Source organism: Phyllostomus discolor, chromosome 6 (assembly GCF_004126475.2).
Source record: "Phyllostomus discolor isolate MPI-MPIP mPhyDis1 chromosome 6, mPhyDis1.pri.v3, whole genome shotgun sequence".
NCBI lineage: Eukaryota > Metazoa > Chordata > Mammalia > Chiroptera > Phyllostomidae > Phyllostomus > Phyllostomus discolor.
In genome coordinates, this window is record NC_040908.2 from 50,294,258 (window position 1) to 50,307,464 (window position 13,207).

General features: G+C 40.4%; 1 protein-coding gene across 1 annotated transcript in view; it reads right to left on the reverse strand.

The window, feature by feature from the left end:
- The window catches only part of ANTXR1 (ANTXR cell adhesion molecule 1), a 230,344-nt gene that overhangs the window by 110,058 nt on the left and 107,079 nt on the right, over positions 1-13,207 (reverse strand). The window contains exons 11-12 of the mRNA XM_028514747.2: positions 11,476-11,545; positions 9,921-9,999 (exon numbers count right to left, since the gene is read on the reverse strand). Coding sequence (XP_028370548.1) covers positions 9,921-9,999; positions 11,476-11,545 — 149 coding nt within the window. The remainder of the gene's footprint in view (positions 1-9,920; positions 10,000-11,475; positions 11,546-13,207) is intronic.

The following is a 13,207-nucleotide window of genomic DNA, read 5'->3' on the forward strand; positions in this document are numbered from 1 at the left end:
GTCAACTTGCCCAAGATCACCCTGAACAGTGGAGGTGCTAATTTGAAATTAAGATTTTTGGCTCAATATCCTATTTTCTTAATTCCTCCATTATGCTATAATTATAGGGCAATTCTTGTTTTGATGCCTTAGGGTTGAGTTTGCTGCATTTTTATTTTCATTCAAAAAAAATTTCTCTGAGCTCTGGCCAGGTGGATCAGTGTTTGGAGCGTCATCCCATACACCCAAAGGTTGCAGGTTTGATTCCTGGTTGGCATGTGTATGGAAGGCAACCAATTGATGTTACTCTCTCACATTGATGTTTCTCTCTCTTTCTCTTCCCCTCTTCTACCACTTCCTCTGTCTCTGAAACCAATACAAACATGTCCTTAGGTGAGGATTTTTTTTTTTTAAATAAAGAATTTCTCTGAATAGTGAGTTGACATTGGTCCATTCAAATTTACTGGACCCTGTTACTGTTTGTAGCCAGGCTGTTTCTCATATAAACTAGGGAGAAAAAGAGAGAGTTTCCCATTGATTTACTGTTGATTTCAGGTCCTTATGTCTAACTTTAGATCCTTTTCCTTTCTTCAGAGATGATGATTCTCCAACCTGGAGACCGATAAAAATAAAATCCTGACCATACTTAACAGGGAGGAACATTGGCTGGGCCTCACTGCTGCACACCCGGGGGGTGGCGGGCAGGTGATCAAGGGGGTGATGTGTACATCCGTGTGGGGTTGTTGTCCACCTGAAAAATGGCCCCATATTAGAAGGCACCAGGAATTGATACCAAATGAGAAGAAAAGAAAAAAAAGAGAGAGGGACCATGAATAAACTCTGCTGATGAACACACCCAGTCCTTGCTCAGGTTTGCTTCTCTTCAGGGAGGGCCTCTTCCCACTTCTTCACCTGTAACTGTTATTTTTCAGATCACCACCTGGGTTTTACCTGGTGACTCTTTCTGGCTTCACTCCTCCTCCTCCTCCCTGAAATCCTATAACATCTGCACCTGGTTCGCACAATCTTATTCTTTATTTTATGCTTTTTTAAAATATGATTGACTCTCTTTTCCAACTGGATTTTAAACTCCTTATGGATATGACTTATGAAATGTAAGTAGAGCACTGTAGACACAGTAGGTGTTTGAGAAATCCTTGTGGAAGGACTCTCTGATTTTTGCACACTTTAGGTGGGAAATTATAGAATTTTAAGGTATTTATCTAAAAGAAGACAACCATTGGCCATGGCCTAGAGCAGAGTTGGTTAGAGTGTCGTCCTGATGTGCCAAAGTTGCAGTTCACTCTCTGGTCAGGGCATACGCAAGAAGCAACCAATAAATGAAACAGCAAATTAATCTCTCTCTCTTTCTCCCCTCCCTTCCCTTCCACTCTCTCTAAAAAAAATCAATAAGAAAATAGTTAAAAGAAGACAACCTTCCATGAAAAATTCTTTAAAGCACTAAATGTACTTGCTTTGTTCTCAAAAGGACAAACTTCTTTTTGATATTTCCCTTAAAATGGTACCATATTAGTAATTTTTCTCAGCTATTACTAGAGATTGGGGAATAACATGGAAGACTACAGAGATGGGATGCATTTAAATATGCTGGTAAGAGAGGCTGTGTGACCATTTTCTATAGTCATGGAGCTCAACAAAGTTTACCCTTTGTATAGGAATCTTTTAGCTCTTGGATGGAAAAATCTTTTTCCTGTACAACTTCATGGAATTTCTGTTCCTGGCAAGGGCAACAGTTATTCATTGTGAATCTTGAAAACTGTGACACAGTTGTCCAAATGGGCACCAAACGAAGCGAGGAAAGAAAAGACTTGACTACATACTTTAAATTATCTTTGGTTCCAGTTGATGGAACTGTGCAGGCTGCAACTGGCATCAACAAGACTAACCCTTTACTCAGACTCAGGGGATCTTTTTTTTTTTTTTTTTTAATCTAAAAACCTTGCCCTTCAAACCAGCTGCTGCCCAAGAAATAAACTTGAGTCCAAGACCTTACTTCATATTCTGGATGACCACACAGCTTGCTTCTTTCTTTTGCTCAGCGATAGCTTCATTCATTTCAAGTTGAGTTTCTGTGTAGGGCCTGTTGGATATTGGAGTTTTAAGTTTGAATATAAGTCCCTTTGGATGAATTTGGCCATTGAGTCTGTCTGCTTTAGTCACCGGGGCTTGGTTGAGTGACAAATGTACTAAGGATACATCTTGCCTCAAAAGAGTCTCTGTTATAACAGGACTCTGAAATGAGGAGATAACTGTTTGGGAAGAGTCTCCAACTAGTTCAGTTATTTTGACTAAGCTTCCACTATAATAACAGCTAATATTTATGGAGTGCTTACTACCTGCCAGATCTTCTGCCAAGCACTTTACACATATTTTATTTCATATTCAGAACACTGGTAAGAAATGTAAAGTACTATTATTCATATTTTATAGATTAGAAAATTGAGCCACAAAGGGGCTACATAACTTGGTTGAGGCCACACAGGTTGTCAACAGCAAAACCGATCTCCTGAATTTTCCCCTTAACCCCAAATCTTCTTCAATCTCCCTCTTGTCAGCTGAGGGCAACTCCATCCTTTCAGTTACTGAGGCCAAAACCCTTGGGGTCATTTTTTAAAATTAATTAATTATTTTTAATTGAGTTTATCAGGGTGACATTGGCTAACAAAACCATATAGGTTTCAAGTGTACAACTCAACAAAACATCATTTGCATACTGCATTGTGTGCCCATCACCAAAGTAAAGTCTTTTTCTGTCCCCAGTTATCCCTTCTGTACCTTCTCCCACCTGCTCCCCATGCTCCTTTTCCTCTGGTTATCACCATACTACTGTGTGTGTGTGTGTGTGTGTGTGTGTGTGTGTGTGTGTGTATCTCCCCCCAAAAACAGAATTATCTTCTGGAGGGTGGACCCCTTGTAGTACAGGTTTCCTCCACTAAGTGATTGTTCTAGGAATCCATCTATATCAGTGTACCAGCTGGCATTGTTGTGAGAGGCTGTGTTTGGTTTCAGGGAATGTTTTTGAAGACTCTTTCAATGTGTTTGCCTGTTTTATGACGGGTGATGTATGAGTGTACCTGCTCATAATGTGCTGAGTGTTCAGCAGTTTTGACCAAAAATAGCATGAGCTCCATGCCCCACCCTCCTTATTCACTTGATCTTGCCCCAGTGATATTTTTTGTTTGTTGTTTCCTTGGATGATGAAAGTCCTCAAAGGGAAATATTTTGCTATTGTAGAAGAGGTGAAACCAAAAAATGGCAGAAACACTAAAAGTCATCAAAACCAATGAGCTCAAAAACTGTTTTGTGCAGTGGAAAAAAAAACCTTGATAGGTGTATTGCATCAAATAGAGAATGCTTTGAAGGTGACTGAACTTAAAACATGTAAGAATAATAATAGAATTTTTAAAAATATTTATTTTCATTACATGTTGAAAAGATAAAATTTTAGATATGAGTTAATACAATGTATTGTGAAAATTAATCTGACCAGCTTCATTCTACTTTTTTAATTGTATTTTTTCTATTGCCATTTAGCCCCTTTATTTCCCCCTCCTCCTGCAATCACCACATTGTTGTCCATGTCCATGAGTCCTTTTACCTTTTTGCTTGATCCCTCTACCCTCTAAACTTCCCCCCATAGCTGTCATCTTGCTCTCTATGAGTCTTTCTCTATTTTGCCTGTTAGTTCAGTTTGTTCATTAGATTCCACATATGAGTGAAATCATGTGGTATTTGTCTTTCTCTGACTGGCTTATTTCACTTAGTGCAATGTTCTCCAGGTCCAATGAACATAAGGGTGCTTATGTTCTTTGGAATTACTGTTTTGGGTTTCTTCAGATAAATTGCCAGAAGTGGGATCACTTCTTTTATTTTTTTTACATTTCTTCTTTTTTGAAGCCAAGTAATATCCTATTGTGTAAATGACCCATAGTTGTTTTATCCACTCACCTATTGATGGACACTTGGGCTGCTTCCATATCTTGGTGATTGTAACTAATGCTGCAATGAACATAGGGGTACTTATTTTCCTTCAAATTACTGTTTTGGGTTCCTTCAGATATATTTTCAGAAGTGGGATCACTGGGTCAAAAGGCAGATCCATTTTTAAATTTTTGAGGTATCTCCATACTGCTTTCCACAGTGTCTGCACCAGTCTTCATTCCTACCAGCAGTGCAAAAGGGGTACCCTTTCTCCACATCCTTTTCAACAGTTGTTTGTTGCACAATTTTTAAAAATAAACCAGAATCCACACATTTTTTAATAAATAAATAGTTTTTTGGGTCCCCCCTCATATATATTTGTTTAGTCTCCTCACCTTTTCATTGCCCCCCATGACAGCTGTATGTTCAATGTATCTGTGCTTCTGTTTCTAATTTGTTAAATTATTTTGTTCATTAGATTCTACATATAAGTGAGATCATAGAGTATTTGTCTTTCTCCGACTGGCTTATTTCATTTAGCATAATGCTCTCCAGGTCCATCCATGTTGTCACAAAAGGTAAGATTTCCTTCTTTAAAAAAAAGATTTTATTTACTTATTTTTAGAGAGAGTGGAAGGGAAGGAGAAAGAGAGGGAGAGAAATATCAATGTGTGGTTGTCTCTCACATGCCCCCTACTAGGGACCTGGCCCATAACCCAGGCATGTGCCCTGACTAGGAATCAAACTGGTGACCCTTTGGTTCACAGCCCACACTCAATCCACTGAGCTACACCAACCAGGGCAGATTTCCTTCTTTTTTTACAGCTGAGTAGTATTCCATTGTGTAAATGTACCACAGCCTTTATATCCACTCATCCACTGGTGGGGACTTGGACTGTTTCCAGATCTTGGCTGTTGTAAATAATGTTGCAATGAACATAGGGGTGCACATACTCTTTCCAATTAGTGTTTTGGTTTCTTAGGATAAATTTCCAAAAGTGGAATTGCTGGGTCAAAAGGCAGTTCTATTTTTAAATTTTTTTAGGTTATTCCATAGTGGTTGTACCAGTCTGCATTCCCACCAACAGTGCACAAGGGTTCCCTTTTCTTCACATTGTTGCTAACACTTGTTGCTTGTTAATTTACTGGTGATAGCCATTCTGACAGATGTAAGGTAATATATCATTGTGGTTTTAATTTGCATTTCTCTGATGATTAGTGACATTGAGCATCTTTGCATATATATATTGTCCATCTGTATGTCCTCTTTGGAGAACTGTCTATTCAAATCCTTTACCTATTTTTTAATCCAGTTGCTTTTTTGGTTGTTGTTTTCTGTTTTGGTGTTGAGTTGTCTGAGTTCCTTATAAATTTTGGATATTAATCCTTTATCAGATGTATCATTGGTGAAAATGTCCTCCCATTCAATGCACTGTTTTTTCACTTTGTTGATGGTTTCCTTTTCTGTGCAAAACTTTTTAGTTTGATGTTGTCCTATTTGTTTATTTTTTCCTTTGTTTCCCTTGTCCAAGGAGATGTATCAGAAAAAAATATTGCTATAAGAAATGTCCAAGATTTTATTGCCTATGTTTTTTTCTAGGATTTTTATGTTTTTGCAACTTATATTTAAGTCTGTAATGCATTTTGAGTTTATACTTGTATATGATGTCAGTTAGTGGTCTAGTTTCATTATTTTGCATATATCTGTCCAATTTTCCAAACATCATTTATGAAGAGACTGTCTTTAGCCCATTGTGTTTTTGCCTCCTTTATCACATATTAATTGACCATAAAGGCATGGGTTTATTTCTGGTCTCTCTCTTCTGTTCCATTGATTTATATGCTTGTTCTTATGCCAGTACTATGCTGTTTTGATTATATGGCATTGTAGTATAATTTGATATCAGATAGTGTGACAACTCAAACTTTGTTCTTCTTTTTCAAGATTGTTGAGGCTATTTGAGGTCTTTTGTGGTTCCATATAAATTTCTGAAATATTTGTTCTAGATCCGTGAGATATGCCATTGATATTTTAATAGGAATTGCATTGACTCTATAAATCGCTTTGGGTTGTATGGGCACTTTAATGATGTTAATTATTCCTATCCATGAACATTGTATATGCTTCCACTTATTTGTATCTTCTTCAATTTCTTCCTTCAGTATCCTTTAATTTTCTTAGTATAGGTCTTTTACCTCATTGGTTAAATTTATTCCTAGGTACCTTAGGTGTTTTGTTGCAATAGTAAATGGATTCTTTTCTTAATTTCTCTTTCTGATAATTTGTTATTGGTGTATAAAAATGCCACCAATTTCTGAATATTAATTTTGTATCCTGCTACTTTACTGAATTCATTCACCACTTCCAGTAGTTTTTTGGTGGAATCTTTAGGGTTTTCTATATACAGTATCATGTCATCTGTGAATAATGAGTTTTACTTCTTCTTTGCCAATTTGGATGCCTTTCATTTCTTCTTTTGTCTGGTTGCTGTAACCAGAATTTCCAGTACTATGTTGAATAAGAGTGGTTGAAATCAGCCATGGCTGATGTGGCTCAGTGGATTGAGTGCCTGCCTGTGAACCAAAGGGTCACTGGTTCGATTCCCAGTTAGGGAACATCACATAGCTGGGTTGCAGGCCAGGCCTCCAGTTGAGGGTGTGTGAGGCAACCGATCAATGTACCTCTTATTAAACACTGATGTTTCTCTCCATTCTTCCTTCCTTCCCCTCTCTCTAAAAGTAAATAAAATCTTTTTTTTTTAAAAGCGTGGTGATAGCAGACATTCCTGTCTTTTTCCTGTTCTAAAGGGAAATGTTTTTTAATTTTTGCCATACATGGTCTTTATTATGTTGAGGTATGGTACCTCTATTTCCACTTTGCTGACAGTTTTTATCATAAATAGGTGCTGGATTTTTATCAAATGCCTTTTCTGTATCTATTGATATGATCTTGTATTTTTATTCTTCATTTTGTTTAGGTGGTGTATCACATTTATTGATTTGAGGATACTGTACCAACCTTGCAACTATGGAATAAATCACACTTGACGGTGGTGTACAATATTTTTAATGTATTGCTGTGTCTGGTTTGCTAATATTTTGTTGAGGATTTTAGCATCTGTGTTCCTTAGAAATATTGGCCTATAACTTTCTTTTTTTTCTATTGTCTTTATCTGGTTTTGGAATTAGGATAATGCTGGCCTCATAAAATGAACTTGGAAGTCTTCTCTCTTCTTGAATTTTCTGGAATAGGTTGAGAAGGAGAGGGGTTAGCTCTTCTTTGAATGTTTGGTAAAATTCATCATGGGACCATTCTTGATTTCTCTCTTCTCAAGCTGTACATCCAGTGTTTTGGGAAATCCATTAGCTTTGTCTTCAAATTATTCCTGATGCTGACCACTTCCTTCCTCTCCATTGTTCTCTCCTGGGTCAAGCTGCCATCATCTCTGGCCTAAAATAATGCCATAACCCTCCTAACTAGGGTTTCCCTGCATCTTTCCACAGGCTGATCCAGCAGCCAGAGTGATTTTTCAAATACAAATCTGATCATGTTATACTTTTGTGCAAAAGCCAAAGTTCTCACAAGGCCCTCCACTCTCCATCCCTTTGACCTTACTGTCACTGCTCTCCTTACTTGCTCTCTCCCAGTCACTGACCATTAGTCTTGCTCTTCCTTAAACATACCAGATGTCTGGTCTTAGGGTCTAAACACTGGGGCTCTCTGTTTGGTATGTTTTTCCCCTTGTAGCCTTCTAGTCAACTTCAAGCTCTCAACTCAAATGCCATCTTCTCAGTATATCTCTATTTACATTACACTCACTCAAGAAGTACCAAATCCTCTTTACTTTGCTCCATTTTTAAAATGGAATATATTATATTTTAACATAATATATAATTCAGTTATTATGTTTCTTGTTTATTATCTATGTTCTTTCCCCCCCCCTCCCCACTAGACAGAGATTTCCATCTTTTGTATTCTCTGATGTATCCCAAGCAGCCAGGGTAGTGCCCAGAACACTGTGCATGATCAATGAGTATTTGTTGAGTAAATGAATGAATGGATCTGGATCTCAAACCTTAGGGTGGCTATAACTTTGTTGTAGACAAACAGCATTCTCAAATAAAAAGGGGAATGATGCAGGAGATGTTATGAGGTGGTGTTGATCAATGTGTCAGTTGAACAGAAAACTTCGTGATGGGCACTCAGATGAAGATGGATGGTGTGAGTGCAGGCTGGAGTGAGTCGGGAAGGTACACAGGGAATTTACTGGACGTTCTTTCATTTGGTGTTACATTAGTGAGGACACCCTTTCTTTGGCTTAGAGGCCCAGGACTTAAATTTGTAGTCCTGTTTCTGCCATACCACAGGTTTGGTTCTGAGATATTTTCCCTTCTCATTTCTCTGCCCTTGTGGCCTCAAGGTCATGGCTCTTTTTTTCTGGTATGATCAGACAAAATGAGAAATACAGGCCCAAGTTGTTGGATTATTCAGAGCAGGGAGGAATCTGGAAGGAAGTTGTTTGATCTGGGGTATTTTAATCACTTCCTGTAGGTTGGCAGGTTCCAAAAGGATCAATTTCTAAAAGAATCAGGCAGGGTGCATTTGAAGAAATTTCACTGCTTGTACAGAGTTTACATATTTGGTCTCTAGATTTGATGTTCCACTGATAGATACTTAAGACGCAGACATTTCTCAGACACTTCTTTGTGATAACCCTACTCTCTTTGGTCAAGTAAAACTTTTCTGTTGCCTGTTCCCACTGCACCAGTTTATGCTGCTTTCAAGAAAACTGTCTGGTCCAAATACAGGAAGAAAAGTGTGTGGGAGGGGTGGAGAGGCAGGCATTGGGAGGGAGGATGTGTGTCAGGAGGACTGGCTGCCTCTCATTTATCTCACCTGGCTTCAGTGCTGCCTGCTCCCTCTCCTCCACCTGTAATGGTGGTAAGGACACAAACCCCAACTACTGACGGGCTCCAAAAACGTGTCCTCCAAAGACTAGACAGATATTGATCATAGTATCTGCCTAAGCTGACCCCCAGGTCAAACACATAAGTCTCTAGAATGATCTAAAGGAAAAAGTGCATTTGCCTGTAGAATCTGAATACTCAGACAAAGATTCATTTGGAAATGCCTGTGTCAGGGGCTGAGGTCTGTGTACAAGCTAACCAAGCCCTGACAGCCCTCCTATGGGCAAACTCTAGAGACACTGACAGTGGGAGGGAGCAGCTACACAGGACGAAGTGTGTCCAACCACAGTCTTGGAACCACCAATCTAGGGCCCAACCCAGAGTCTGTTTCAATTGGTCTGGCATGAGGCCAAGACATCCATATTTTTTAAAAGCTCTCCAGGTGATTTTATGTGTAGCCAGAAATGAAAACTGCCTGACAGCAGGATCCAGGGAAGGGGCATCTGAGGAGCTGGTGGGGGAGGACACAGTCCTTCCTGCTGCTTCCCAGTCCCTATGGCATAGGGCCCCTTCCCCCACTTCCCTGCTTCATCAGTTTTCCATTTTCTCCTGGATTGTTTCCACAACCATATAAACGAGCTGCAAGCTCTCCCATTCTGAATAAAAGACTTTCTTTATACTCTTCATACATCTTTCTTCAGTTACTGCCCATTTTCCTGCTCCCCTTTGGAGAAAAACTCCCTCAGACAAACCTTCTGTATACGCTGTCCAATTTCTTTCTGTGCATTTTCTCCTAAACCCACTCCATGTGGATGTCCCCCCTCACTGTTGCACAGACACTGGCCTGCCTTGCCATCTGGTCATGCCAGTGGATTCAGGTCTCACCCGCAGTCACAGAAATGCGGCATCTGGAGAAGCCAAACACAGGCATCCCCGATATATTCCGGGGTGCAGCACACCCTTCACCCAGTCCACAACTGGCCTAGCAGTGTTGGGATGAAAGTTCAGTGAACAGAATGCAAAGCAGACAACTTCCCAAGGAGATGGGAATGACAATGAAGCCTTTGGTAAAAGGAAAGGTGATGACTTACACAGTGTGTGGTGGTGATAATGACAGAACTGGAGATGAAAGACAGGCCATCGTTCATGCTGACCTGAAGTGCAGCTTTCCTGCAAAGACAAGGGAACCAGAGATACTCAGCATGGTGTGCCTGGGGCCGAGGCTCTTCTCACAATTAATTACCCTTGAGACTGTAGTCTTGTACCCTGGAGGCCTGAGCTGTCTCCTTTGCAAAATGTGGAGCATGGTTTCTAGGATCCTCCACTTCTAACATTCCAGGGAGATGTCAGGATACTCTTGGCTGGCATGCCAAGGCAGAACATTCAGGCCTTCTTGCACTGCAGCAAATTGCACTGACTGGGCAAAGCCTACTTCCATTTAATTTACTTGTCACACTGTAGTAAGATGAAGGATTCTTTTAAAATGGTCCAAATTAGTGGGACTAAACTGATCAAGCTATAAACTTAATGCTCTGTTGTCATTATCTTGATTCTCAGCAATTTGATTCTGGTGGGGGCAACTTTGTTACTGCCCAGCAAACTCACAGGCGTGCAGTAACAGATGGACGAATTTGCCTTCTACCTCCTCCCATCTATGAGACTCACTGAAACATGAGCTTGCATTTTGCTTGCATTTTGCAGGATGGGTACAGGGTCGTTAATGGAATCAGTGGAATCACAGGTTGATGTTAGGCAACCAGAGTTGGAGGCTTAGAATTTGAACAAATGATTGTAAACAGAAGTCAGATGAACCAGTTTAACATTTTTTCCTTAAAGCCGCTATTCTGTCTTCAGCCTGTTACAGACATGTTTACCGAGAGGCTAGTTTGTCTTCTCTCACAAACATTGCTTCTTTGGTTCCCCACATACTTCTTTCCTTGCTCAGGGTGCTCATTCTCTCTCTCTCTCTTTTTTTCTTTCTGGTGACTATTTTTTAAAATCATAATTTCCTAGCACCTTCATAACATTTATTATGATCGCACCATCATGACATTTTCCCCATAAGTGAGTTCCAGGAACCTCCTGCTCTCTGGATGAACACCTTGTGCTCTGTGGAGGCACAGAGTGTAGCCTCCAATGGTCTGCATCTGGGCTGTGAACCGTCTGTGGACCTGCTTAGCCTTTCCAAACTTCCTTATCTCTAAGGGGGCAATAATCCCCAGGCAGGGCAATTATGATGACAGGGCCAGGTAATGTGTGTGAGAGTGCTTTAGGAAGTGTGAGAGCTTTCTGGGAATGTAGCTGTGATTAAGCAAGACAGACCTTGGTTTGGGCCAAAACTCTTCCATTTACTGCTGTGTGACCTTAGGCAAACTGCTTAAAATCCCTCGGCCATAGATTTCACATCTGTGGAACTGGGAAGATGTGAGTATCTTGCTTGTCAGGAACTTGGGAGCCTGAAGTGAGATACCCTTTGGAAAACATTTACTCTGGTGCCTGGCTCCAGATGATAAACTATAAATATTGTTTATCATCATTCCTTGGAGGAGTCTAGGGAAAGGCCCCATTATGACAATGAAAAGAGATGCTTCTTTCTTTTTGTTTCCTCTACCTCCTCCCCAGGTTCAGTTGCTGGTGGAAACTTACATGCCGACTTCTTTTAAGATTGGTGCTGGGCAAAGCAAATAAGTATCTTCCACGGCAAAGGGCTTCTCATCTGTAAAAAGGAAGTCACTGGATTAAGAGGAGCAAGGCAAATTTATAACTTCAAATTCAGTGACTCCTACAGACCATGAGCCAAATTCTGCAGGACACTAGAAAAGCAATAACTCTCTGAAACAGAGACTTGTCTTGAGCTGGAAAATTCAGCAGAGTGAACTCAAGGTTCCCTGCCTGAATATTATCCCCTGACTCTGTATGTCCAGTTGAGTCAATCAGTGAGCAAATAGAGACTAAGTTCTTACCATAGACCAGACATAACTGAGGAGAAATGAGAAAATATTAGACTGGAATTCAGGGAGCTTCATGTCTAAGTCTAACTTGAGAGAAAAGTGTATTCATGGAAAAAGTTCGCTGACAAACACAAGAAGCAACTAAGCTACAATCACACTTGGCTTTGGAAGACAAGGGAACTCCCTTTAGGTGGGTGACATTGTGAGGTCACAGAGGACACCAAACCTGGGCTGTGCTTCTGTCCAGAGATGGGAAAGACGCATTTCTGGTGGGAGGAATGGCATGAGCAAAGACAGAGCAAGCCAAAGTACGTTCCAGGGTAGGACATAGGTAGGATTTGAAAAGATCAGTAGAGGAAGAAGTTTGGTCTAAATTATTTGAGTTAGACTGAAGGATTTGGGGTTAGGTCTATTAACTATGAAAAGAAGGTTTCAGGTTTTTAGAAAAAAACTTGCTGGGGGCAGGAAGGAGCCCAGATCTTTGGGGAGCTGAAAGAGGGCCAACAAGGCAGTAGAATTTGAGTAAGACAATGGCTCAGCCTGAGGCTAGAAAAGGCAGCAGGACCAGGTGTGACCACGCCTTGTAGACCATGACAGGACTTTGGGTAATTTTTTTTCTAAAGAAAAAAATCAATAGGAAGCTATTGCAGGTTCCCCTCAAATTTGGAATTAGCATTGGCAGATTATGGAATGTTGCTGGAATAGTGAGGGTGTAGTGAGTAAAATTATGACTCTTAGGATGACAGTGGTGGGCCATCCAATGCCTGAACTGACTTATTATTTTCAAGACATTTTCTCATCTGTGATAACAATAATGACAGTGATACTCCTAGGGGCAGGCTGTGTGTTGGTGCTCTCTAAGTGCTTCGCATACATCACATAACCAAATTTAACCTTCTAGAGTGCTATCAGAAGAATATTATTCCCCTTCATGTTAAAGGCAAGGAGCAGACATAGAGAGATGAAGAAACTTGCTCAATGTTACAAAGGGGAGCTTGGGTCCCTATCTAGGCAGTCTGGTTCCCATCTCTTGATAAGTAAGAGCCCTGCTTTACCTCCTTCTCACAATGACCTTGTGAACTAAGACAGGGTTAATTAGGCTCATTTTCCAGATGCAAAATAGAGGCTCAGAGGCAACAGTGACCCGTGGTAGCACAGCAAGTCAGAGGCAAAGCCAGGACTAGAACTAAATTCTCCATTATTCTTTCCTTGCCAAAAGCCTCTCCATTCCAGGAAAGGTTTGTATTAGAGAATAAACTGACATTGGAATAGGCGTGGCTCACTAGAACCTATATTTGTTTTCTTTGGGCCATGGCTTATCCTACTTTACATGCACTAGTGATACCTGGGAGTGCGGCTCTCTGTGCGTGAAGCCTGCCCACAGAGCAATGGAGCAGCCACAGAGCGGCCACAGCAGGCCTCGTGAC